This window comes from Sphaerodactylus townsendi, linkage group LG01 (assembly GCF_021028975.2).
Source record: "Sphaerodactylus townsendi isolate TG3544 linkage group LG01, MPM_Stown_v2.3, whole genome shotgun sequence".
In the NCBI taxonomy this organism is placed as follows: domain Eukaryota; kingdom Metazoa; phylum Chordata; class Lepidosauria; order Squamata; family Sphaerodactylidae; genus Sphaerodactylus; species Sphaerodactylus townsendi.
In genome coordinates this window covers 96,203,493-96,227,233 of record NC_059425.1, presented here as the reverse complement: position 1 = coordinate 96,227,233, position 23,741 = coordinate 96,203,493, and the positions used below count along the sequence as shown (strand labels likewise).

At 40.2% G+C, this 23,741-nt stretch overlaps 1 protein-coding gene across 1 annotated transcript in view; it reads left to right on the top strand.

Moving 5' to 3' along the window:
- The window catches only part of ARID1B (AT-rich interaction domain 1B), a 464,069-nt gene that overhangs the window by 379,201 nt on the left and 61,127 nt on the right, over positions 1-23,741 (top strand). The window contains 1 exon segment of the mRNA XM_048488244.1: positions 20,443-20,588. Coding sequence (XP_048344201.1) covers positions 20,443-20,588 — 146 coding nt within the window.

The following is a 23,741-nucleotide window of genomic DNA, read 5'->3' as shown; positions in this document are numbered from 1 at the left end:
TAATAAAATTGCATGCAGTTCTGCAATTCTTTCACAAAGTGTTTTGAATGGTAGTGGGGTTTTGCATTTAATAAACAGTAGCAGAGTATGTTTATAATAAGAGCACTACTTTAACTTCTGTAGAGGCAAGGCAGTTATAAGATTTGCCTATCTTTTGAGTGCTTTGAACATAGTGCCAAAGAGTAATTCCATTCCTTGGACGCAGCAAATAACCTTGAAAAGGCAAGAGTTAAATCGCTTTCCTTTTTTCCTCGCCAAGACTTTCAAAAGCTGTATATTATGGATAAGGAGAGTATGCTCACATGTGACAAATCTTTGCAATTACCATGGAAGGATACAGTGAGTGCACTATAAAAATGAAGGATGGCAATAACAAGGGAGCTTTAGACTGACTCAACTGGTTGGATATGAAGAACTAATAAAGGCAACAAATAAACTTGGGATTAAAGTTTTAAGGGGTTTCCAATTTGGAGTGTCTCTTGACGGTTGCCAAAGTTGACACAAATGGACCCGGATAGGTATTGCTGAGCATACACATTGTAGCTTGTATCACTTCTAAAGGAAGCACATTTGGTGATATGGATTTCATAAGGGTCTCTAAGCAGTGAAAAACATATCTCATTTTTCTACCTCCCACCAGGAGATGTTTGTTGAAAGGGAGGAAGGGAGGATGTAACCTGCTGGCAAAGATTGCCACAGCCTTTCCCAGGGCAGATGAATGAGCAGAAAGGCACACACACTATTTCAGTTCTCTTTCTCTGTGTTTATCTTGGGATTTTGGAAGCCTCTTTCAGGCATGAAGAAAAAAAAGAGAACTAAAAATCCCTGGTGTGCGTGTGTTGGAATACAAGTAGACTTAAGAGTAGAGTGATGCATTTAGTTACAATAGTGAAGATTGCTTGTTTGTTTTTATGAATGGAGCCCTAACACATTTCCTAAGGAGTTCTTTTAGTTGCTTTCTGATAGCATGCGTTATGATCCTGTGCCATAGATTATTTAAGGTGGTATTCCTAAATGGATTTGCTTAAGTGGCCCTCTTGAATACTTCCCTACATGCACAGTTTAATATAGCAGACATGGCAACAAGTGTGGAATGTGCCATAGAAGAGAAGGCTAAATAAGAAATTATATCACTTATAACCCAAACTAGCAAACACATGCTGTGTAGTATATATTGCACCAGAAGTTCATTTGGTATGTTTTCCTTATGTTTATAGTCATCTTTGTACTGACAGTAAATGTCAGGAGAAATCAGCAGCAAAAAATATATGATACAGCTCTTAGATGTAGAGGTTTGCAAAAGGAGTTTTGTACCATCCAATGCTACCCTGAAAGCGATTCAGGTAATAGCTGTATATTTATTTTATTTAAAATAGTTATTGCATTATTTCCTTGGACCAGCTCCCAGAGCATCTACCAAAATTACAACAAATAATAAAGCAGCTACTATAACAATAACAAATTACTAAAGCATAAAACACAATAAAACAATCAGCAATATAAAAACAGCACAGCCTGGTCTCCAAACCATTTGTCTCCCATCAAATGCCTTTGATGTAAAACTATTTTTACACACCTTCTTGAATGCAGGAAATGAAGGTGCCCTTTTCACCCATTCTGACTGGTCACTCGAAAAAAACTGTTCAAGTTCGACCTTTATTAGTTATAAATATCAAGTCACAATTAAGAACACAAATTAGGATTCTCTATGTAACAGCACCAGCAGCAGATATTGGGCTGTATTCCCTAGAATCTCAGAGTTGTTGCTGTTAAGTAATTTTTTAATACAAGCTTTGAGGGTATGTTACATGTGATCCATGATAACAAGGCTTCTCTCAAAAGATGATATTTCGGACAAAAACATACAATGTGTACTAACATTTCAACTTGAGTTGGACAGTGTGGGCATACCCTATGTGCTAGGGGTGATTTCCCAAACCGACCTTGTAATAGCGCAGGAGAAATGACGTTACATCTGGCTCTCATGAGAACCCAACATTGCCTAGGCTCAGCAATCTGTGGCCATCCTACCTGCCACAGGATTGATGCCAAGAAATAAAGGAGAGCATGGCGATTTTGCTTGGCTAATTAAGTATTGCTGTTCTTGAACGAGTAGTCTAGTTTTAATTACCCGGAATATTTCTTGTGTTTCCCTCATGGCCAGGTCCTCTAGGGCAAAACCCAAAGAGGTAGGTTTCCCCGTGATTATATTCCACCATTCCAAACCATGTACATCTGAGAGAGCCCTAAACAGTAAGCTGTTGGGTTCGATACAAAAAACTGGACCTACCACAGAAAAAAAACAACATCTCATCTGTTTCCAAATAGACAGTCCTGAGAAAGGCACCACAAGGAGAAGGCTGCCTGTTGGAGCATGGCTGTATACAGGGAGATGCAATTTGAGAAGTCTGAGTGGCCTTGGGTTTAGAAGTAATAAACAGCACTTTGCATTTGGTCTAGAAGAAAATAGGTAACCAGTGCAGTTGGTGGAGTACTGGAGTTCCATTTCAAACAATGCCCCCCCCCCCTGCCCCCCAACAGAAGTATTGCTGCTGTGTTTTATTCCACTGAGCCATCTGAGACATCTTTGAAAGCTGCCTCATGTAGAGCAAATTACAATAGCCCAGCCCAAAGGTTGCATTAGTATGGATCAGCATGACTAGGTTGACAGTTTCTAAATATGGGGCCAGCTTACAAGCTAGATCAGGTAGCCTAATTACTGTTAGAGGCTGACTAGGAGAAAAACAGCTAGCCAATTTGAAAATAGATTCATTGACTGCAAGCTAATTTCTGAGTTCAGATCATGCTGCTGGTTGTGACCTTTAACTCTTCAAGGCCCAGCACCGGGATGTTTAAAGAAGCATCTCTCTGTATCAACTAAGGTCTTCAAACCAGGCTCTTCTACTTTAAATGTGACTTAAAATAAAATGAATAAATCCGAAGAGGGTAGCAATATTGTTAAGACATTTACCTCCAATAACCACCACATGACTAAGACATCTTAAATGTAATAGACTTTTCAGCACAATTAAAAACTTTAAAGATAAACACCAGGACTTTGAACCGAGTCCAGGAATATATTGCTAGCCAATGTAAAAATCTTTAAAATTGGAATAATAGGAACTAATTGAAGTTTCTGAATTGTTCTTAAGGGGAGCTCTATGTAGAGCATGTTACAGTAGTAGTACAATCTTGAAGTTACTGTAAGATAGATCAACATGGCAAGATCAGTTGAATCCTAAAAAGGAGATAATTTATGGACTACATGCAGCTGGAATAGTACATTCCTAGGGGTTGTGCAAATCTATCTTCTTACCCTACCAGTTCAAGGTTGAATCATTTGCCTGTCCTTCCAAGGTTGATAAAATAAGTACCCAGCTTGCTGGGGGTAAAGCGTAGACAACCGGGGAAGGCAATGATAAACCACCCTGAAAACATAGTCTGCCTAGTAAATGTCATGATGTGACATCACCACGTACTTCAGTAATGACCCAGTGCTTAAACAAGGTACCTTTATCTTTTTTTAAAAAGGAACAGGATCTAACAGAATTTCCAAACTTTTCACAGAATCTGTTATCTCCTCTTATGCGGGAAACTACTACATCCAGCTTACCGACTAGCAATCACCCCTCTCTTGTCTGGATTCTGTTTTAGTTTGTGCTTCCTCAGCTACCTTATTGCAGTTTTCAGGCAGTGGCCAAGAAGAGAAGAATTAGTCCTTAATAACCCACTTTTTTCTCTAATGAGTTTCAAAGCAGCTTACAATTACCCTTCACCTTCCCTCAACAGACACATGGGGCTGAGAGTGTAGACAAAGATCACTCAGCAGGCTTCATGTGCAAGAGTGGGGAAATAAAACTGGTTCACCTGATAAGAGTCTGCTGCTTATGTGGAGGAGTGGGGAATCAAACCTGGTTCTCTAGAATGCATCACTCTTACCCACCACAACCAAACTTCCTCAGAGGCAAATGCAGCTGATGGCTTATTTTAAAAGATTTGTAGCATTGTCAGCATATTGATGGCACCCAACATCAAAGCTACAAACTGTCTCAAATGTATAAAACTGATATTTTAAAAGTATAGGATATAACACCAAGGCCTGTCTATTGCCTCAAGACAAGTCCCAGGTCACAGACTAATGATGATCTTCTGCATAGGATCCAACAAAAAAGACTAAAAGTATTTCAGAGCTGTTCTCATCCTACTTTATGGCTTCTTTGACAATGCTGAGTGATCAGTTGCATCAAAGGCTGCAGAGACCCTGCAACACCAGTAGAGGGGTATTAGCCTTGCACATCTGTAAACAAAACTACCATAGACAATACATAAAACTACCAAAGCTGCCTCTATCCCAAAACAAGGCCGAAGCCAGTTTAAAAGGGGTCAAAGACAAATGTGCCATCCAGGAACCCTTGGAGTTGTTCAGCTACCACTCTGACCATCACGTTTCCTAAAACAGATTTGTTAAAAGCTGGCCTGTAACTAACCACAGCCTTTTTATGCAGATAAGGCTTTTTCAGCAGTTTCCTCTTTTAAAGGCTTTGGAAAGCATTAAAAGTTTTCATTAGCGGAACACCTATCACCTTCCTGAAAGATTATAATAGCCTGGAAGGGCAGAAATCAAGTAGTAGCTTTTACAGCATCCAGGACCTTGTCAGCATCAGTCAAAGAGAGCAAACTGAAAATATCCATTAAAAAAAGAACAAGATGGAGATTTAGGCACCTCTATGCACAACCTATTGACTAACAGGCAATCAGGTTGGAGCTGATCTCAGACTTTTTATTGGCAGAAAATAATTCAAAAGTATCACAGCTAATACTTTTTATTGGCAGAAAATAATTCAAAAGTATCACAGCTAATATCACAGCTAATAGGACTCAAACTCCAGGTCGTCAGATACTGAATTATTGTATGTAATTGAGGTAGATACAATCTAGCTGATGCAGTGGTAGCAGAGAAGTAATTGTTTTCCACTACCACCACCAGATGACCATGTAAACATGCTTACAGATTTAAATATTGCACTGAGAATGAGCTGGTTTTTCTCCATTTTTAGCCAGAATTTTCTGTTGACATGAGAAAAGGCCCCCAAAGCATTTCCAAAGCATTATCCATACAGATTTTGCAATCTATTCTAGTCCCTTTTTGCTGTATGAACTGGAAGGGAACCGACATAAACTGAAGGGCTGAAAATAGTCCATCCTGCTGTCTGAGAGCCATTTGCACTCATACTAAAAGTTGTTATGCTGTCAAGGGGGTTTTCCCTGCCAAGGCTACCAACCAATCTGCTTCTCTGGCACAGAAGGTGATACAGAGTCACATGGTAGTCAGGATGTCCTTCATATGTGATAAAGGTATTTTCTGTTCTACAGATGCCTTTGTCACATCCCAAAGTACTTCTGAAACATTGGTGGATTCCGCATAGGCCAAAAATAACAGGTGTAGGAGGTTACATAAACTGTTTGGTGGGGGGAACTTCGCACAGTTCCCGCTCCCAAAATGAGTTTGTCCCTTTTTATTCCCTTCAGCCTAGGATTTTTGAAAATTGCTAAACCAGCTATTCCTTTGCACAGGTTGAAGGCGCTCCCATGCAAACACAACAGGCAGGAGATGCTTTATTTCCCTCCCTTCCACCCATTCTCTTTAGGTTCCGTGCCATCCACTGTCAGGGAAAATCCATCTGCCTGCCTTTCTGTGCAGGTCACCCAGCCCATTGTGGGCAGATTCTCTGAGTGCCTGACAGTTTACAAAATCTCCCCAAGCACATTTTCCCCCCTTGGCAGCGAGTATGACTGCCATATGTATCTACAGCAACACGTTCATTATTGCCTAGCCATTGGAGGGAGGTCCTTTTTTCTTTTTCTTTTCTTTTGTGTGTTGCACATGTACAGCTACACAGGTGCAGCTGATCAGATTGTGGAACAATTGGCATGGCTGAATGGGTTCATTTCTATATGCCTGCGCAACTACACATGTGTTGCAGGAAATAACAATAAAAGAGAAGTGTCTCTGTGCGAAGGCGCGAAAGCAACCCAATTGTTTCCATGGACTCCAATTGCTGCTTGAACAGGTGAAGGGCATGCATGCAATTGGGAAAAAGGAAAATGGGTTCCTTTACAATGACTGTAATCTGTTATATATATGCATATATGCTGTACAGAATCCACCATTGTGAGGATAGACTGCTATAATGCAGAATTAACACTACTTCCCCTTGCATTCTTAAATTTGGAGTAGTATTACCACCTTAGAAAGCAAGGCTTGATCCAGAATAGTCCATTCACTATGGAGGAAGAACTGATTTTTTATGTTTACACCTGCTTTACACAACAAGGGACTTTTCAGGTGATTCAAGATTTGCCCGTAAAAAGGAAAAGCTGAAATTCTTCATGTGCGAGCAAAAGCAGTGTTGGCCTTCTCTAGAGCAAAGCTGAAGCATTTTCATTGTGACATGAACTTTCATGGGCAAGAGCCATTTCTGAGGTGTGTTATTTTCCATTATAATGTAACCTTAGCCTGTATGGATGGATGCCTGCTACCTTCTCAGATTGCAGCTTGGTGTACGTCTATTGGGAAGGAAAGCCCATTGAAATATGGAACTTAACTTCTCCCAGTCCAGCTAATTCACTTGACGAAATAGGCATTGAATTGATCATGTATAGTAAATATATTCTGTTCACATTAGGTTCCTAAATAACTTTGGGTATACAATATAGTGACCAAAAAAGTAGCATGGCATGGCACATTCAAAGCACCCTGTAATTGCTTCGGTTTTGGTGAAGTTTAATTCAAATGATAAAAAACCATGTAGTACATTTTTTTCTAATTTACTGCATCCAGAATAACTGTGTTGTTCTTAGTATATCGGACTTCAGAATATTGATTCTGTTATTGTTGTAAGCGGTATGGGTCTGAATGTATATAATCTTTTATACGCAGCTGAACCTCCAGGAGCATTTCCCAGAGCTATCTCTGTATTTGTAATTTATATTTCATATTGCTAGTGCCAGCGAAGCACTTTTCCATATTTCCTCTGGAGCCTTGAGCATGCAAGGCCACTGATGGACTAGGAGCAACTGGCAAGAGAATACAGTTAACGTACATGATGCATTAATATGTCAAAGAGAAGAAATGGGGCAAAAGATTTCAGGAAGCAAAATGCTTAAGTAAAATATTTGAAATTTGTGGGTTGCTGGATATTTTCTAGCCAGTTTTATATGTATGTTTAACCAGTTTGATCTTGAAAATTCAGGTGGACATTATAATATTTTTAAAGTAGTACACATATGACATGTTCATCTTGTACAATGGGAGTTGAACCTTTCCCTCATTGGAGGCTTATGGGTTCTCTTTGCATAGCAAGAAAGTTAAATATTCCTGTTTGAATATGTGTGCAAGCCAGGATAAGTATAGATGTAAGTTTAACGAATCATAGATCCCTTACAACACACTAAGCTAAGGCAGTTTGGGGGGTTAGATTTGGACAAATTTCAGCTATTATGTTCAGCATTACCCATTACCACAGAACTGAATTTACTATTTAGTGTCCTCCTGTATAGCATCAGTATGAAACTTCTGCTGCTGGTAATAAAAGAAATAAAACACAACAGTTGATGTTAGATATCATAGTACCCTAGTGTGTGTGTAATGTTAAAATGTTCCTTATCATGCACTGAACTCGCGTCCTGAAATTTCCAAATTTTGGATTCTGCAGGAATCCAGCAAATAGACCAAACATATCCCGGTAGCATTGCTTGGATGCTGAAGTAATAACTTCTTATCAGGGCAGCTATGGTTTGCTTCCAAAAATAAATCCCCTTGTAGACTCATTTGGATGAAATGGAGTTTGCTTTTTGGCCTGAATGATTGTTTAGTGTTACTATAAACTGTTAAACAGCTGTTGCTCTCTGCCACAAATCTGGCTCAAATTCATTAAAGGGTGAATTGATTCCTGTCGTCATAAGCGGCTTTCAGATTAAAGATAAAATATATGTGTTAGTAGCTCTTGTGTGTTTAGCTAATCTGCAGCAGGATTGAGACATTTTCGTTAAAGACCCACGCCTTTCCCTTACAAGAGTGCTCAGCTATTTCCTTCAGCAGGTTTTTTCTTTCTTTCTCTTTTTCAACAGGAGTATTTCCTTTGTTCATGCTTTTGACAGAATACATTGAGGAATTCAAGATCACACCATGTAAGGCATATTTGGCAATTTTAAAAAAATTCTCAGAGATTTAGGGATAATAAACAAGATTGCTTGATCCTATCTATTTCAGTTTGTTACCTTTCTAACAGCAGTTAAAAATATATCCTAGTATACTAAGAAGAGAAAGGAAATTCCTGTTGAATCATTGCAATGATCCTAATTTTATACAGAAAAGATGATCTGGAGTGAATGAGTAACAGAAATGCCGAGGGTTGTGGAAGACACCAGATTATTTAGGATGAAAAAACCCCAAGTGAATTGCAAAAGGCTTCATAAGGATCTCTCCAGAGGAGCACAAAACAATATATGAGGTTCAAGTGTTTGTAGCTAGTTGATGTTCTAATCAAAGAAGGAGAAGGGACAGTCTTGCCTGATTCTCCCCCTTACTGCAGTCACAGACCACTGACTTTTTATTGACAAGGATTTTGTGGTCATTTCCCTACCACCACCCATCAGTGGGAACAGTATAATAAAAGACAATTAAGCTACTTTTTTGGGAACCATGAAAACATTTTGTATAATAGACTATTTATGACTCATGCAGTGAGCTTTTAAAATCTCACAACCTTTGTTCAGACCAGATCAGATGTTTGCTATCTTTGCTGCTTATTCTCTTCTTAGGGAATAATTATCCTTAAAGGTCAAGGAACGTCCCACCTGTGCCTAACCGCAACCTCTCTCTGGTTAGCTAATTGCCACCAGTTTTTCCCCGTATCCTTGTATTGGTATGTATTTCAATTAATGTTTACATAAGAGCACCAGTCACTTATGAAAATTGCATGTGCACTTTTGTAATTTATATTTGTGGCCAGTGGGCATAGTGCTCTACTTTGTATTCTGGAAAGCAGAAATATGCCATTACAATTGTAGTGTATGTCCAAGTCCTGCTCTACTGGCACAAGGGGGCAAAACTAGCAGTGGAAGTTGATGAAGGTCAGCTTCACCCCAGAAATGCTCCCACCATGCCAATGCAGCTTGGGGCAGTGCAGGAGCACTGGCAGATTTGTCCTTCTGCCAGGGTAAGTGCCCCAGGGAGGGCATTTTTTTCTGGCATAAGCCCACACCACATCCAAAGGAGGATTCCCCCCTTCCCAGATTGGGCTGTAAAGTATTTCTATGTTAAATGCTATGCACAAATATTTCCCAATTCTGCAGCTCCAGGCCTAATTACATGATAAACTTTATATGAGTTGCCAGTGGGGACTTGCAGCCATATTGCAGCTGCAATTTCTCAGTGGCAACTCCTTTTTAAATATCATTTTTATTAAAGTTTGAACAACAAACAAAGAATAGTTAAAAGACAAACATAAGTTCTGTTATAGAATAAAAAGCCAGGCTTGCAATTTCTTCTGCCCAACATGAACACAATTAAAAATTTACCACTTCCCCTCTAGTTGCAGATATAGAAATATAATTCAATTAGTTTTTACTTAATTATTACTAATTAAATAAAAATCGCCGTCTCAGGCAGTTCCAACATCTTAAGAAACCATTCTTCTATTGTGATTACAGATGAAGTTTTCCACTTTTGTGCATATAATACTTACTGCTGATGTCATAAAAACAACGTTCCATATCTTTTTTTCAAATTGTTTGTCCTTGAGACCCAAAAGATAAGCTTCATTTGTCTGAATTATTGACTTTCTATCCAAAGTTTTTAGTTTTATTACACGTCCACCATCAATGGTAAAATGACCTCTCATGATTATCACATATTCAACACATGTCCTGTAGATTTTATAAATTTTTGTTAATTTTTCCAGTAATACCACCAATACATCACTTTTTAGAAATTCTCTTTGAGACTGGAACTTAATGTAAATGTAAGAAGTTGGACACATTGGGCAGGAAGGTATATTCCCCAGGAGCACTGGGTCTTAGAATCCTTTAACTTTATTGTGATTGTAAGGAGATGTCAGATGTTCTCCTGTGAGCATATGTCCCGGTGCTTAGACTCCTTTTCAGAAGACAGAAAGATCCTAGCAAAGCACCTCTCTGCTTAGACTAGGCAATAGGGGTCGGCATTCGAATATGTCAAACTAAAAAGAAGCTGAGAAATGCATGGGGTTTTTTTTTGTTTCTTTTACCCCCCAAAAGGCAACCTTTAACAGGAGTCAAAAAAAGCCAAATCTGAAAAGCCAAACCCTTTCTTCTCCCCTCCCCTTTCCCTTGTCACTGGTCGTATTTATTGTAAAGGGAGAACATTGTAATTTAAATGGTCCCGCTCATGGGATACTATATTTTAAGGCACTAGGTTTTGTTGTTTTATTGCTATGTTGTTTTATTGCAACATTTTGTGTGTTGATTTGTTTTATTGTTAAGTGTACAATAGCCTATCTGAGCCTGTCATGATATGAGAGAGTACCATAGAAACCTAATAAATAAATAAAGGCTTTTTTCAGGATTCCCTTCAGGCTTCAGCGAGAACATTTAAATCCCTACTCCATTATAGTCTATAGGGAATTTCTCTGAGGCTTGGTGTGGGGGAGGGGGGATGTTGTTGTTTTTTTAAGTAGAGGTACTACATTTGCAGTGTAGCTGCTGGTGTCTCTCCTTAGAAGAACCCACAGGCTTGGTGAGGATTGGGTTGGGAGTCCAATGGAGGAAAAATGGGGGCCAATAAAACTGGACCCCTCTCCCAATCTTTGCCAAACTCAGGGATTCATGTAAGAAAAGTCACCAGCAGCTATGCTGCCAAATCTGGTGCCTCTACCTTAAAAAAAAAAGACACCCTCCCCACCCCCACCCCCAGAGTACAATGGAGCCAAAAATGTTTGGGTATCTGAAAAAAGCCAGAAAAATACTACATCGGTATGAGGATTCTGGGTGGTTGGGGGGGGGGGGGGGTTAATCAAGAATTTTCAGATCTATTATACCTGAATCCAAAAAATACCAAGTGAAGATCAAAGATTTGCCCTTTGAGGGCAAGAATCTCTTTAGTGATCAGACAGATGCAGCGTTAGACAGAATTTGAAAGACAAAGTTGACAGCAAATTCACTGGGTGTCACTCCACAAACTGGCTTCTTTAAGCAACAATATCTCTTCAGCCATTGACACCAATACCAGTATAATAGGCCATGCAGATATTGGCCACCTCAGTATCAGCACAAGAGCCAATATCGTGCCCCTTTTCACTTGCAGCAGCAGGGTGAGTATCCCCAGCCAAACCAGAGGGAGCGAAAGGGTGCAGTAACTCACAGACCAACCTCCAGAGAGTATATCCCTTGCATGACTACAGATTTCGCCCAAGTTTGGCAATAGGGAGTTGATTACACAGGATGCCAAGGACCTTACAATAATAAAACATTGGGGGGATGAGGGGTTGGAATTCAGATTTTGCCTGACTGTCTCACGCCTGCAGCATCAGATTTTACATACCAAGAGGTCTCTGATTTGATTATTAAAAGTGCCATAGTTCTCCCATTGGAACAAGTCCAGGGGAGTGGGGTTAGCATAGATACTTCCTGATAAACCAAAAAGGAGGGGGTAAGAGGTCAATCCTAGACTTGAGGGAACTCAACAAATATTTGAAGGTTACAACATTTAGAATTCTATTGTTATCTGATGTACTGCTGTTATTAGAAAAAAGATATTTAGTCTTCAGTCTTTGACCCAAAAGATGCCAACCCCCACATGGCAATACATGAGACTTGTAGTAGTAGCATTTATTGTTTGAGCCATTGGCTATAACATCCAAAAATACATACAGTTAAAACATTCAGATTAAAATAATAAACTTATCTTTAGGTTAAAATATAAATGATTTATATTCACCATATCCGAATTAAAATGCCCCATCAAATTCTTTCCATGTCGGGTGTTTTTACAGCTTCTTCATACTAAACTAAGTTGACCCAAGCTCATTGAGTCATCAGTTCAAACAGTGCTTTAAATACTCTGCTCGCATTTTCCTAGCCGCCAGGGCAAAAAGAGCCATCTTGTAAGCATGAGACATGCAGGAGATTGCTTAGGTTTACCTGTAGTAATCATCACTGTGAGTACACAGTGCTGCCATTCAACTTGGCAATGGCTCCTGGTTTCTTCAGTGGAAGCTCATTTAACATTACACAGTTGCTCTATTTCCCCCTATTTAGATAAATTACTTTTTGTAGAGAGCCAGCATAACGTAGTGGTTAAGAGCAGCAGACTAATCTGAGGAATTGGGCTTGGTTCCCTCACTCCTCCACATGAAGCCTGGGTGAACTTGGACCAGTCATAGTTCTTTTGGAACTCTTTCAACCCACACAGAGGCAAGCAATGGCAAATCACCTCCGAATGTCTCTTGCTTTGACTGCATAGAAGATACAAAGATGAAAATAGGGTTGTATTTATCTGTAACTGCTACTGAGTGCCTTCTATGCAGGCACACATCCCTCCCTCCTTTCCCTGTGGTGGGCTGCTTGCAGCTTGTTGACCATCTTCTGCTGTATGGCAGCAAAGGAAGAACTGCGGGAGGAGTGTTCTTCCTCTTGTCAGGTGACCATTTAAGCAGGGAGAGTCTCTGAGTCCAGCATTCAACAGAGGATAGGCTGAGTGCTCCACCGAGTTGAATTTTCCAGAAGCTATGTGAATATACTGTCCGCAGCTGGCCTGCGCAGTCTCCTGTATGCCTGCACAGAAGACACTCAGTGAACAACAGTTACAGCAAAGTGCAAGCCTGTTTTTAGTCTTCATTGGAAGAGCACTTGTTTTATTTGAACAAGATTCCAGGATCGGATGCCATCAACGCCAATATTCTGACTGTAAAAAGATCTCTTTGTTAGGGCTGCCGTGGTAGATAATACTGGAAGCCTAGAAGGATCAGTTATCTAATTCACTATAAGGAGCTTTTATATTTAATTTCTCATAAAACTGTGGCTGCTTTCTGGCAATATTTCAGGTAGCAAATGACGAATTCTTTGGTTCTCACATATGCACAAACTGTCTCACACTTCTGTATCCATTGCTTTCCTTAATAACTGTATCTTCCCAGAAATTCATATAGTGGCAAGAAGGAAAGGTTATATGAAAATTGTGTGCAAGAGACAATAAAAAAAAATCCTACCAGGGAAAATATGTTCGCAGATCTCACCCCTGAATTGCTCTCATTATAATAACCCATTTGATGTCAAGGTATGACAGATTATAAGCTTTTTACAGCTAGACCTATCTCAAGTCAGATTTAAATAAAGTGCTTCTGGTTTCAGTGCGGGTCAGTGTGTTTAAACAACACTTCAAATCATACTCTGACATTTAAAAGAGAAAGAAGATACTGTCATGTAACAGACCTAGTATGGATAATGTGCAGGGCAGTTTGGTCAGGACACTGTGATTTGTTAGTGCATCCTAACAGCCATTTTCATACTTTGTAATCAAATAGCCACTCTGGTAACATGTCAAAGATCTTTTTTAAAAAAGAAGTTGCTACTTAAAATATTGCCTCCTGGAGAAACTACAGTATTTTCTTTGTTGAAGCAGGCAGGAGCCAATGATCCAGATCAGTAAAAATCAGAAATATGGATCAAATATATGTCTGAAGGCCCCCACAAAATGAAGGAAAATTATAAATTAAGCCAGAGTAGTATAGTGAAACTAGGATCTGGGAGACCAGGATTTGAATCCAGGCTCAGTAGATTCCATTGAATTTAGGCAGTGGAAGCTCGCTGGATGATTTGAGCCAGTCATGTTCTTGCAGCCTACCAAAATGCACAGGGTTGCTGCTATAAGGATACAATGGTTGTAAGAGTTGTAATGATGTTGTAAGTGAGCTTGTGTTCCCATTGGAGACAAAAGGAGGGTGAATATCTATAGATGAATAAAATGCTGCACATATACAGGCACCAGCTGATCTGACTTTGAAATCGTGATTTATTTATTTTTTTGCAGCAGGAGTGTTTTTTATTTTGGTTGGGGAAGGTTAAGTTCCCATTAGGTTGTTCAGTATGATGTGCACAGAGAACATCTTTTTATATAGGCTGGCAGTGTGGGAGCCACAGCCAATAGGTTAATAATGTGGTAAACCTTAGACTGTACTATGGATCCCCCTGCTATCATTACTTTTCACTTTCTGGAAGAGTAGGGTGGCATAGCCTCCGTTCATGTGTCCTGTGGCTTCTTACATTATATCAGGGGTATTATGGAAGGCCTCCCACCCAGCCCATACAACATGGGAGATGGATCACTGATATTTAGCTGGGGCTGAACTTGCCAAATACTTTAGCGTATGACTGCCAGCCAGAAATCAGCATCAAGACACTGCCCCAGAACCATTACAGTTGCTTCTGCAGGCTAAGAGAATGAGCTATCAAGCTGCATGATATCCACCTATTTCTAATAACCATTATGAAGCTTTGAATAACCTTAGCTAAAGGTTTAACATAATGGTTAAAGAGCATTGGGAATACAATGGGCCCTTCTGAACCTCACACATCAGATTACAAGTGACTCTTTTCAACGTTGTGATTCTTTTGTGCTGTCTCACTTTGTGGGGGACTGTATCTTTTAAGAGCACTCAGTCATCCCCCCTTCATTTAGACAGGAACTTTCCAGCCCAAACATAGCATGTGAAAAAGAAGGGACGTAATACGTTCCCTCATTTCTCCTATTGCTGCCACAGCTACATGACAGCTGCAAAGAGTTGTGGTGTTTGAAATTGCAGCCCATGGTGGATTAGGAGGGAGGGCATGTGGGCCTGCACAGAAACCCACTTGATGAACCACTGTCACGTAGATAAGTGAAGAATTCTTCATCTTCATGGTTCTTCTGTGTTGTTCCACACTGGGAGAGTAGCAAGCTTAATCATCTTGGTGAGGCTATCATTTAAACAGTATTCAGAACTGTTCTCCAAACCACTGCCTCTCTTCAGAAATCAACATCTACACCAGTGATGGTGAACCATTTCGAGATCGAGTGCCCAAATTGCAACCCAAACCCCACTTATTTATCACAAAGTGCCAACCTGGCAATTTAACATGAATGCTGAGGTTTTAGTTTATAGAAAAAAATGGTTGGCTCCCTCTTCCTCCGCCCCACCCGCTCAAGCAGGGGCCAGCCTGCTCTAGCCTCCAGCAAGTCCCGCACACACCGCTCTGTGCCTCTCTAGCATCTCTGCCTCCTCTGCGCTCCCCCCCCCCCCCCAAAATCTGGCAGCACAGGTACCAGGCCTGCCAGCCAAGTCCTCCCTGCTCACCGCAGTGCGCGCACGTCGTGCTCAGTGGCCCAGGCCAGCCTAGATATGTGTGTGTGGGTGATTTTCCGCCCCCACATGACAAACTCTGTGTGTGCATGCCCACAGAGAGGGCTCCGAGTGCCACCTCTGGCACCCGTGCCATAGGTTCGCCATCGCTTATCTACACCATAGTGCTTTATGAAGCTTGATGCAGATGACCACATGGCTGCGCAGCAGATGTCCTCAAATGCCACATTGGATGCCCAGGCAGCAGTTGTGGCTTGAGCCTGTGTAGAGCGTGCGTGAATCACTAACGGGCATTCAATGCCAGCAGCAACATAGGCCTTCAACAAAGTCTGCATTGCCACACTGCATCCCTTGTGTTTGCCTGTGAAGCAGACAAAGAGATTGTCTTCCCAGCGGAACTGCTGCATGTGATGGATGTAGAACACCAAGTCTCTCCATCGGTCGAGTGCATGAAGGAATTGTTCAGGCCGCATGGATAGATTTGGGCACAATACAGACAGCAAAATGTCTTGGCCCACTATGAAGCTTAAGGTTTCATATAATGGTTAAAGAGCATTGGGGATACACTGGACCCTTCTGCGCCTCACACATAGGATTTCAAGTAGGTGACTCTGTTCATCTTCGTGACTCTTCTGTGCAGTTCTGAACAGAAGCCCACTGGATGAACCACTGTTACACCAGTAAGTGCAATGCTGTATTTCTGGGGAAACTTTGGTTACAGACCTGGCATTGAATATCCTAAAGGCCATAGTGGGAGGAACTGAGCATCCTTCAGCCCTCATTCAAACAAATCAGGCAGAGATTAACACAGAGGACAAACATCTTCACCAACAACAAGCCAAAAAGTTATCTGAAAGCACATAAGTAGCTGCTGAAAAACATATATCCAACAAACCAGACCTTCACTATTTCAGAAAGTCCCAGCCAGAACAGTGGTCACCAGCCAGAACAGTGTCAGATACAGAGAAGATCTCTATTCCATGCCAGAGACCACAGGTCATAAACAAGAAAAGAGAAGAACCTTGTCATCAGGTACTTGGCTGCATTATCCCCTTCTTGATTTCAGTTAGCAGTACCACAAGCTAGCAGCAAAAGTCCAGAAATTCTTTGGTTTGGTTTGCACAAGTAGCCTCACCTCAGGCAGGCCCTACCTTAAATAGATACTTGGAAAAGAGGCTAATATAGTTTTTAAATGGGCAAAATGATGTATCCTACTGTAAATTCAGTAGTTCACCTGGCAATTATTTTGGATGTTTGAGAACCTGTGGAGTCATTAATTCCTTTCAGCAGATTCTGCATCACATGCAATTTGAAATTTTCTCTCCCCCCCCCCCCCTTTATTATGTCTAATCATTGGTACTGCTTAACCTTGGGTAAAAATCCAGCATCTGTCTCTCAAAAAAACCTCCCACTGTCTTGCATTTAACCTGGGTATTATCTTCAGAGTACTGCATGTAGCTCATTGAATTTGTTTCATACTTGAACAGTCAGGCTTTCATCTGTAAATGCCACTACAGGTTTAGGAACAAGCTTTAAACACCTCAACAGCTAATCTTAATTTAGCCTCAGTTGAGTTTAGGCTATAGCGGACAGTATGAAAGTGTGTTTTTAAACTGTGTCTTTCCAGTAAAGTAGATCAGATAACTCTTTGTTGAAAATAAATGTTGGGAGAACCATATTTTTCTCTCCCTTTTTTAAACTTAACTGAAATAACTGACAATACTTTGATTTTAAGCATTTATATATACACTAGCAGGCCCAGCCACGCGTTGCTATGGCAATTGTCCTCCTCATCACAGTCCGCAACCCACACAGATGTCCATGCAGGTCCAATGATCCCCAGCATAGCCTTTTGGGGTGGTCAAATGGAATCCCTCTTTCCCTTTTCAATGCACATCATTATATGGTGCTGTCTTGTTTTTTTAGTATAAGGTAACCCTTCCCATTCCACAATGGAACTGTCCAGAGTACGAATCCCGCTGTCCATGAGGCTGGTTGACACACACAGTCCTGGCTTGGGTAAGGCAGAACTGGGGCAAGCAGGCTATCCCAGTCAGGCAGCAGAGGCAGGGTGGTGAGGTGCTCAGATCGAGGCCAGCTCCCTGGGTTCTTCAGGGGCCACGTGCAAAAGAAGCGGAGCCGATAGTGTTGGACGGGGAGGTAATGTATGGTAATCCCAGTCTAAAAATGTTTTCCCACATGGGTCTTTCTGCAGTGGATTGCTGAATAGCTGTGATTCTCTAGGAAATTAATGTATCATAATTGTGATAATTAAGTTTCTTGTGTGACTATAGAATCTCAAGGTATGTTTTCAAATAACTGGATTTTTCTTCATTCTATTATTTTAATCACTCCTGAATTGTGTGAGTGTATTCTACTAAATATGTAGGGACCAATAACGTTGGTATGTATAAAGTATACCCTTCTTTCCGTTTGTAACACTGTCATTTAGGTTATATTTTTCATATTGATGGTATGATTTGGATATGCCATGGTTCCTACTGGCATTATTAGGTACAAAGGCTTTCTTGAGAACTAGTTTCTTTCATATATTTATAAAGCTGCCTAGAGTTTTGGAAGAGGGTTGGGAATTTGTTGTGTGTATTTTTTTACTTTCTTTTTTGCTTTTACTGTATAATATTTCTGTGGCTAGACACTGAAAATCTTCCTGTATATTTGTTTGCTTTGCCCAGTTAACGTGACCAAAGGTCTCAGGTCTATGTGGACAGAAGTTCCTGCTTTTCTGGAACCCATAATGAAAGAAAATATCTGAGACGAAAGATATCAAAGATCAGTAGTTTCTGTTTGCTGATATTGGAATAATAATTTCTTATATTTACTTATCCTATGCTGATTTAAGTTCTCTTTAAAGTCAGATTTCTTTGAAGCCTAAAAAATACACCTGAATCCATGCAAAGTGCTGAATATTCAAAAGTGCAATTATGTAATTGTTGCCCTGATATAAAAACATAAATTAGTTTGGATAAATAGCATTCTCGCCTAGATTCTTCATTTCTGTTTTTGCCAATTGACTATTTCTAATATATGAGGTGTTTGTTGATGCAGAATGGGTACATAGATGTGGATGAGATAGCACCTAAGCTTTTTCTGCAAAAACAGTTTTGACCACATTGTAGAACATTTTTTTTGAGATACAGTATTTACATAAGAAAAGATTGACTTCATTAAAACATTTCAAAGTTATTGTCAAATGGTCTCCTTTTTCCCTTTGACTTTTCCCTCTGGAGAATAGTACAGCTGTGCATTTTAAATATAAATACTCTTCCCCCCGCTCTGGTTCATCATAAGCTTTGTCAGCAGAATGACATTGTATGTCATCTGCCTCCTTCATATCAAAGAAAATCCTTTGCTTCTTTTACAGAAGTAAAGTTTTTCCTCTATACAGCAAAGAGCAAAACAGACTTGAAAAAATATTCCTCAAAAATTCACACATTCACCATTGCTTAGAAGAAATGCATACCAGCATCAAGAAATATTAAACCCAGTGTTTTCTAATCTTGTTTTCTTACCATACATTAAAGTAATATAAATAAAACAATATTTTCCACATATCTGTGAATGTTAAATTGCAAATAAATATTATGTGAAGACTGGTACAGGGTTTTGAAAAAATATGGGCAGGGGGAGCATTTAGAACAATAGTTCTCAATGTTTTGTTTTCCCACTGCTGGAGAACTACATTTCATCTGCCTTGTCCATACTGTGTGGTAGGGTTTGGTATTCTTGATAATGGCAGAGTGTTTCTTCTTTGCCAGGAGCCTGAACCTTTTTATTATATCATGTTTATCTTGTTGAATTGTGAAATGCTGTCATTGATCAGCTATCATAGAGAGTTTGTACAGTGCATCCTTCAATAAAATAAAATGAAAAATTGATGAGTTGTATCAAATTTAGTTACTTTGAGGGAGACCAGAATTGGAGTATTTTCCTTGATTTACAGTGCAATCTTGAACAGTTCTACCCATTTAATCCTGTTAACTTCAGTGGACTTAGAAGAGTGTAAGTCTGTTTGAGATGGCACAGCGAGTGTGATATCCTGTCTCAAGCATCTGTTTATCCATGAAGTGTTAAAACCAGATCATAAAACCTTTTTTATATAGAAACATCTGAGAAGAGCGGAGTACTCATATAGGTCAAGATAAATATTTGTTCAAAAACGCTGACGATTATGACATATATGTCTTTTATATCCTGTGAACATTTCTCCTCTTTGATTGGATACTTTACCATGGTTCTCTTGGTTCTGGAGTGTACTTCCCTTTTTCCTGCCAATCATTTGAAATATAATGAATAATATTTTCAAATATTTGTACTTTAGTCTTACAAAACAAGTTTTTGGGGCAAGGAGCAATTTTCCTGTGATTTCATTCATTAGCTCTGTTAAAGCAATTTCAAGATAACCTTATGGAACTTCCAAAAGGCCTTGTGATACAGCTGTGCATGTTCATAATTTTTGCTGCCATACAGAGTGCTTTAAAGCGGACACTCTTAATAAGCGTACCTAGTTAATTGTTTACGTACGGAAAAACATCCACATATTTGTGTGTGTGTACTTTTTTTTTTCGTTTAAATGGTGGCTGGCTTTTGTAATATGGTAGACCAAGTGGAATCAAAAGAACTTTCTTTTTCTAAAAGCATAATTCATACTGCCTCCTCCTATCTCCACCAAATTGCAAGCATTCCTTTCTGTCTTCTCTGCTTCTATCATCTTGTACATGTGGCCTTGTAAGAACCTCAGCCTCTGTACATAATATTAGGCTGTATCCATGTCAAATTAACATGTATTCCATTTAAAGATTTGCATGGTTTTTTGATACTACCTTGGCTTGTAGACCCAAACTGAAAATGAGCTAATTTTAAATTAATTTAATGAGTACCCAATAAATAGCTCTCTTCCTCACTGCAGGCAAACGCTGACTGGCTGCTGCTTCTTTAGGTACCTGTGAATGCTGGAGTGTGAATTCTCTGACTAATTAATGTTATGCTGCTGTGAGAAAAATAATGAGAGCTTGTACACGTATTTGTGTGCTTTCTCTTCACTCAGGCAAGGCAGCTTTCCTGTCATGAATCAAAGTGGCATCATGGGATCCAGTTCCCCCTACAGCCAGCCAATGAACAACAACTCCAGCCTGATGAACCCTCAAGCTCCTCCTTACAGCATGGCAGCTAGCATGGTGAACAGTTCCACAGGTAACGGTGGGTAACGTTTCAAAGTAGCTGCCTTGTCAAAGGTAGAATTCTTGAATTGTACAAAGGGTTTCTCCTTGGCAGCTGTAAAAGTGCAGTGTAATTTGAGAGTTTGCAACTAAAGTGTACCAACCCTTTCTGCTATCTCTTCAGATCCTCTTGTAGTGTTTCATATAGGCAGAATATGGCCAATTTGAAAGTTCGTGAGTCTGAAAGGAGACCGTCTTGTTAAAATGTATAGGTGTTCTTGAGGCTGGTGGTGCTGCAATGTAGCCATTTTTATTTCATGTCAAAAATAATTCAGTTTATCCGGTTGGAGGTAGATATGAGCACTAATAAAAGTTATCTGTAAATGTCAGGTTCATGTTCTTTTAACCTGGAAATTTGCAGTGAAGCCAATATCCAGGGGCCTTGGGAAATGGCGGGTGCAGGGAGGAGTGAGAACTGCCTCTACTGGTACTCTCAAAGCCCCAAGGGCATAGAAAGCATTGTGGGGGGCAGATTTCCGTACAGATCTCCTCCCCCCCTCCCCCGGGTGGCTCCCAAGTCCATGTGAAATGGTGAGGGCATTGAAAAAGCCAAATGTTATTTGGCCCCAGGCTTATTTGGCTTTCCGAATACACTTGGGGGGGGGGGGGGAGGGTTATTGGTAAAAGAAAATCTACAAAAAGCTGATGTAACTTGCCAAATCACCAAGCATATTTTGAAGTAGCAATCAACATACCAAGAACTGGTAACAGTAACTTTTCTGGATATCCCATTAATTACATTTGGTACACTAAATTGTACAAAAATGTCAAAATTAACCACAGGACAATTTTACACTTTCTTTCCTTGCAGGAATACCTTGTCATGGTGTCTGTTTCTCTGTAGGATTGTTCACTTCCATCACGTAAATACTGAAATTTGAATTCACTAGCCACAAATTTCTTCTCTCATGCTCATCTCCATATATTTTCATTTATTAAAATGTTGTAATTATGGTTTCCAGGCCCAGCCTGACAACCACCAGGATACCAGGGGGCAGGAATATGGGAGGGTGGCCCTGATGTAACAACATGACATCACTTGCAGGAAAACCCAGGAGTGATGTCACACCTCTCTAAGAATTGTGCAATTCCTAGAGGGAATTAATGTAATTCCTGGGAAAACCACAGTCACTTTTAAAAATGTATATATATCTGTCCTACTACTTCACTGACTGGTGACAGGAAACACCAGCTGGCATCAGGGGATACCCTGACCCCAACCTTGGGCCTGCAACCCTAGTTATAATGTATTCTGTTGCACAGTAGCTGGATAGTATTTTTCTTCTGTAGTTTTGAAGACTGTATAGCAATATAGTTTGTGTTGGAGGACAACAAAGGTTCAAATTTCTACTGAAACTGTTGGTGCCTGTCATCTTTATGTGAGATCAAGATCAAGACATTCCTATAATAACCAAATTGGCTGTTAAGAGAATTCTTCAGGGGAAATTAATCTGGAGTAAACTGTGTCCATAACTGAAAAATATATGATTGTTGAGAGCATACTAAAACACAATAGTATTATTGTTCTGAATTATTATTGCTGGTTTGATATATGCTGGCCTTTCATTAATTTAACACTTTTTATTGGACAGGCTGCAAAAGGACATTATTTAGTGCAAAAAGATGTTGTGTTCCTGTTTATATCCATTAAATGAAACTGTAAATATAGTAGGTTGTTTACGTACTTGTCCAAGTTATCTGAGCATTTAGGTGGGAGTTGGGCCCTAATAATCATGAAGTTTGACTTAAGAATGCTTGGGACCTAGCAGTAATTTTGTGACTGGCTGCCAATTCATACATTATCCTCAGTGCAGAAAACAGGTACTTGATCTATGTTCTGCCTGTTCTAGACTTCAGAAGTAGAGTAAACTCATTTTCATTAGTGGCCAATACAGGTGGGGCTTTGTGATGGAACAGTTTACCTATTCTGCCTTGTGGTCCTATAACCGAGTGGAACGATCACACCATGACCTGTTCTCTGCAGCCACACCCTTCTCAAAAAATGAACTGTACTTAGGGCTTGAATCCTAAACCTTGTTTCATTGGAGCCTATCTCCATCAGTTGTTAGGGCTGCAAGTTCCAGGTTGGGAAATTTGGGGGTGCAGCCAGAGAAAGGCAGGCTTTGGTGAGGGGAGAGATTTCAGTGGGATATAATGCCATAAAGTTCACCCTCCAAAGTCGCCATTTTCCCCGGGGGAATTTATCTCTGTTGCCTGGAGATCCATTGTAATAGGAGAAAATCTACCACTGCCACCTGGAGGTTAACAGCCCTATCAGTAGCAAAGCCAGTCCTGCACTACACACTGCACTTCTTTTTTCTGGTGCTCTGTCCTTTTTAACTCATAGAAAGATACCAGTGTTATAAGCAGAATCTTGTCACTCTTGGAGAACTGTGCCTCCTATGGAAAAAGGTGCATCACAAGCAGAAGAGAGGCTTAAAATCCAAGCCTGAAATGGCAACTTCTTTTCCATATCACTTACTGAAGGACCACATGTGTCAGTGAAATACTATTGCCTTTAAAAAGCTAATTGCAGCTTGTTTTATCTTGGTGCGAGTAAGGAGACAAATGATGGCAGGATTTAGAACAAGGTTTTATTCTTCTGCCCTCCTTGCAGCCCTATTCTACTTCTAGAGTACCAGTGTGGTGTAGTGGTTAAAAGCAGGTGGACTCTAATGTGGAGAACTGGGTTTGAGTCCCCACTCCTCCACATGAACAGCAGACTCTTATCTGATGAATTGGATTTGTTCCCCACTCCTAAACATTTGTGCTGGGTGACCTGCTGGGTGACCTTGGGCCAATCACAGTTCTTCAGAACTCTCAGCCCCATTTAATGAATCCATCCTGGGATAGAAACACTATTTTGGACTGGAGATGAGACTTACAGTCTTTGTATCTGGTAGCAATGGGAGACGTACCATACCCACCCCCCCACCCCCGGACATAGATCACAAGAATGCAGTGGCAGACAACAGTAAATAGTACCATTTGCAGTTGATGAGGAATTATTGGATGCTGGGAATCAGAATCATTGACTCACACCAGGCAGTATGCCCGGATGCTTAGATAACACTGTATGCTTAGATAACACTGGGAATTTAAGTCATAAGGATTGGTGTTCTTATTC